This window comes from Musca vetustissima, unplaced genomic scaffold (assembly GCF_032173495.1).
Source record: "Musca vetustissima isolate MV318-11 ecotype Yass unplaced genomic scaffold, APGP_CSIRO_Mvet_v1 utg30831, whole genome shotgun sequence".
Classification (NCBI taxonomy): Eukaryota; Metazoa; Arthropoda; class Insecta; order Diptera; family Muscidae; genus Musca; species Musca vetustissima.
Genome location: NW_026873322.1, coordinates 141710 through 146868, shown reverse-complemented (window position 1 = coordinate 146868; position 5159 = coordinate 141710). Strand labels below are relative to the sequence as shown.

General features: G+C 35.2%; 1 protein-coding gene across 1 annotated transcript; it reads right to left on the bottom strand.

Annotated features, from left to right (window-relative positions):
- Positions 1-614: 614 nt before the first annotated feature.
- On the bottom strand, positions 615-3996 carry LOC133324099 (CD109 antigen-like; the record flags this gene model as incomplete). The annotated part of the gene is made up of 4 exons (XM_061532987.1): positions 3985-3996; positions 2787-3943; positions 937-1198; positions 615-882 (listed from the first exon to the last, which is right to left on the bottom strand). Coding segments are annotated over exons 1-4 (1699 nt in total), but the record flags the coding sequence as incomplete, so codon positions are not given.
- Between the last annotated feature and the right edge of the window lie 1163 nt (positions 3997-5159).

The window sequence follows — 5159 nt, the reverse complement described above, 5'->3', positions numbered from 1 at the left end:
GGATTTTTTAAAGAATATTTCTCAAGGGCCAACTGAGGCGTGGATTTATTAAAGAATATTTCTCTTTTAAAGAACATTCCTTCAGGACTATAAGAGGCGCGGATTTTTTAAAGGATATTTCTCCAGGACTATAAGAGACGTTGATTTTTTAAAGAACATTCCTTCAGGACTATAAGAGGCGCGGATTTTTTAAAGAATATTTTTTTCAGAGACCTAAACAAGGCGTGGATTTTTTAAAGAATACTTTTTCAGAGACCTAAACAAGGCGTGGATTTTTTTAAGAATATTTTTTCAGAGACCTAGACAAGGCGTGAGTTTTTTAAAGAATATTTTGTAAGGGGTCTACACAAGGCGTGGATTTTTTAAGGAATATTTTTCAGTGCCTAACCAAGTAGTGAATTGTTTAAAAAATATTTTTCAGGGTCTAAGCAAGGTTGTGTTAGGGATTATACGACCAGTTATATGGTCCCATTCAAATCTATCTATTACACCACATATCCGCCAACTAACTAATTTCAATTAATTTCTAATATAAATTAAATTTTTAATATAAATTCAATTTTCAAAAGAAAAAAAAAAACTTTCATAAAAATTTCAAAAAATAAATCACTCACCTTCATTGTAAGGATATTTGGCATTGGTCAGTGTTACCAAACCCGAATCTTTACCAGGATAAGTACCCCAACCGCGAATGTATGGTGTTGAGGTGTCATACGAATTTAAATCGGATTTAATTGTCTTGGGATCTAAGTCATTACCAGATTTCAACAGCAGAACACTTTGATCGACACCCATAAGGCCAATAAATGAATCTGGATCAGATTTTATATTTAAGGTTACCTCTTCACCGGGTTTAGTTTGTTCCGGTGCCGTTATTTTAATCTAGGGAGAAATAAAGTTAATTAAATATTTTTTATAGGTTAGGTTAGAACTCACCTTATTTTCAAAATCATCACTGAACTCTAGTGTGGCCTCATTGAATTTCAGGTCACCATTTTTAACATAATAGGCATAGATTTTGGCATTGGGTACCATATCATAAGTGGGCTTAATTGTTACCTTGTGAGATTTTGTATTTTCCGGCAGGGTAATGTATTTTTGTTCCAACAATTTACCACGTCCCGTTATGACATAAACGAAATAGGGTATAACATCATCGGATTTAACCTCAAATTCCACATCATCAGATAATTTGTAGCTAGAGGAGAAAAGAAAAAGAAAAATTTAGTCTTTTAAAGTCCCAACAAATTTAATATATTTTTTTAAATCCATGCCTTGGTAAGACCATGAAAAAATAATTTCTTAAGACCTCAAAAAATATTCTTTAAAAATTCCACGCCTTGGCAAGGCCTCAAAAAATATTCTTTAAAAATTCCACGCCTTGGCAAGACCACAAAAAGTATTTTGGGTAAGACCTCAAAAAATATTCTTTAAAAATTCCACGCCTTGGCAAGACCTTAAAAAATATTCTTTAAAAATTCCACGCCTTGGCAAGGCCTCAAAAAATATTCTTTAAAAATTCCACGCCTTGGCAAGACCTTAAAAAATATTCTTTAAAAATTCCACGCCTTGGCAAGGCCTCAAAAAATATTCTTTAAAAATTCCACGCCTTGGCAAGACCTCAAAAAATATTCTTTAAAAATTCCACGCCTTGGCAAGACCTCAAAAAATATTCTTTAAAAATTCCACGCCTTGGCAAGACCTCAAAAAATATTCTTTAAAAATTCCACTCCTTGGCAAGACCTCAAAAAATATTCTTTAAAAATTCCACGCCTTGGCAAGACCTCAAAAAATATTCTTTAAAAATTCCACGCCTTGGCAAGACCTCAAAAAATATTCCTTAAAAATTCCAAGCCTTGGCAAGACCTCAAAAAATATTTTCGGTAAGACCTCAAAAAATATTCTTTAAAAATTCCACGCCTTGGCAAGACCTCAAAAAATATTCCTTAAAAATTCCACGCCTTGTCAAGACCTCAAAAAATATTTTCGGTAAGACCTCAAAAAATATTCTTTAAAAAATCCACGACTTGTGTAAGACCCCAAAAAGTATTTTCGGTAAGACCTCAAAAAATATTCTTTAAAAAATCCACGCCTTGTGTAAGACCCCAAAAAGTATTTTGGGTAAGACCTCAAAAAATTTTCTTTAAAAAATCCACGCTATGTGTAAGACCCCAAAAAGTATTTTGGGTAAGACCTCAAAAAATATTCTTTAAAAGTTCCACGCCTTGTGTAAGACCCCAAAAAGTATTTTGGTAAGACCTCAAAAAATATTCTTTAAAAAATCCACGCCTTGTGTAAGACCCCAAAAAGTATTTTGGGTAAGACCTCAAAAATATTCTTTAAAAAATCCACGCCTTCTGTAAGACCCCAAAAAGTATTTTGTGTAAGACCTCAAAAAATATTCTTTAAAAAATCCACGCCTTGTGTAAGACCCCAAAAAGTATTTTGGGTAAGACCTCAAAAAATATTCTTTAAAAAATCCACGCCTTGTGTAAGACCCCAAAAAGTATTTTGGGTAAGACCTCAAAAAATATTCTTTAAAAAATCCACGCCTTCTGTAAGACCCCGAAAAGTATTTTGGGTAAGACCTCAAAAAATATTTTTTAAAAAATCCACGCCTTGTGCAAAACCCCGAAAACATTTGCTAAAAAATCCGAGCCTTGGAAAGACCAAAAAAAATATTTTTTTAAAAAAATCCACGCCTTGTTATGACTCCATTTTTTTAATCCACTCCGTGATAAGACCCCCCAAAAATATTTTCTTTAATATCCATTCATTCTTCTTACCTTTCAGATTTCTTAACAATTTTCAGCGGACCAAATTTCTCTTCTTCGTCATTCTTCTTTTCACTTTTCTTCTCTTCCTCCTTGGCACGAATACCGGGCAAATAGTGTGTCTTCTCTTCAAATTCAATGGTAACATCACCATAATAACCCTCATCGGGAATGGTCACGGTGAATGATATTGAACCATCATCCTTAACTTCCGATTCATAGACATAATCGGCTTTAACTTTTTCCTCTCCCGGTGCTTGCCAATAGTAACTTTGCTTTCGAATATTCAATTTGGCTTTGGATTTGGCATCACGAACTGGAGACCCATCCAGCTTTTGAATATACCCCTTAATTTCGAATGGTTTCTTGGGCACATAGTCGTAAACATTTTCCGGTATATTGATACGATAACGGGATTGTTCCAAATTTATGGAAGTGGTTTTGTTTTGAGAATTTCCCGTATAGCCCTCGGTGACAACGGCCAATACCTGCAGAGGTGGCAGGTAACCATAATAGCGGTTTTGATTTTTGGACATGGCATCAAATTGACTGTGATCAAGTTTCAGATCTTTGACCAAATCGAATTCCAAATGACCTTTACCATCGACATCGATGGTCTTTTCCGCTGCCTGTGTCCTTGGTGAGGAGGCAATGCTGACGGTGGCCTTACCCTTTACCGGCTTACCATAGGTATATTTAGAACGTACCGTAATCTTAATGACCCCATCATAGATGGCCACATCTTTGGCCGTTTCAATATCGACACTAAATTTCGGTAAAACATATTTGGCAACTTCGAAATTTTTCTCCACCTTTGACTTGGACTCCTTACCCGAGGTTATGTCAATAATCCAATTACCCAAAACCGGTTGCTCGGACAACTGAAATTCTCCAGCATATACACCCTTGGTCATTTGAATATCCTTCAACTGTTTGATATGATTTCCGGCACCATCACGAATACCCAAATTTAGGGGTTCGTGAAGTTTCGCGGGTCTTGTATTTTCATCCAAAGCCAAAACACGATATTGTACCAAATCACCAGGTTTATATACAGCCTTGTCGGTTTGTATGTAAATTTTGGGTCCTTCATTTTTGAACACCAAATCGGTAGAGTTTTTGAAAGTCAGACCCTTAACGCCCTCCGTTTCTAATTTATAGTCTCCCGACTCCAATGTGGGTATATCGAAGTGTACAACTTTAGTTTCGCCATTGGCAACATCCACGGTTTGAGCTTCCTTGAATTTTTTGCCTTTTAAGGCAATTTTTATGGTTGCCGGTTCGGGGTTATCGTGTAGGGTTACACTAACATCGTAATCATAATTTGATTGGAGGGTACCAGGAGCTACAATGGTGTAATATCTGAAATGAAAAAAATTAGAGGTTAAATGTAGGTCAGGAAATTATAATAACACCAATGTAATTGATATTATCCATTGTTGCGTATGAGTTATGACAACACTTATACGTCATATATGCTAGTCAATAATTAAGCGCCTCTTGTAATACTTGGACAAACTTAAAAAAAATATTTTTACACCAGTAAGGAAAGCAGTAAAGTCGGACGGGGCCGACTATATGATACCCTTCACCACTTTGGGTATATTCAACAGATGAATCCTAACATACGTCGCATGTTTAAAGGACCAGGAAAATGAAATTGGATCCATAAACATGTCATTCCGCAACCTATACTAATTTTTTCATTTGGTCAGATAAAGAAGCTATATCTAAATCTGAACCGATTTCAACGATTTCAGGAAATTTAACACACATCATTCTATACCTAATGCAAATTTCGTGCATACCGAAAGATATAAAGGGACTTTGGTACACCATTTACCTTAAATTGGACGAAAATATATGTGGGAGCTATATCTAAATCTAAACCGATTTTCATGAAACTCAGCACACATCATTCCAGGCCTAATTCATTACATTGTGCCAAATTTCGTGCAAATCGAAATATATACAGAGACTTTGGTGCACCATTTACATAAATCGGACGAAAATATATATGGGAGCCATATCTAAATCTGAACCGATTTTCACCAAACTCAGCACACATCATTCTGCGCTTAATACAGAACACTCTGCCAAATTTCGTGCAAATCGAAAGATATATATGGACTTTGGTGCACCATTTACGTAAAATCGGACGAAACTATAAGTGGGAGCTATATCTAAATCGATTTTCACGAAACTTAGCACACATCATTCTAGACTTAATTGAATACGATATGCTAAATTTGTTCAAATCGATAGATATATAGGGACTTTGGTGGACCATTTACATTAATTCAGACGAAAATATATATGGGAGCTATATCTAAATCTGAACCGATTTTCAGGAAACTTAACACACACCATTCTATACTTCATTCA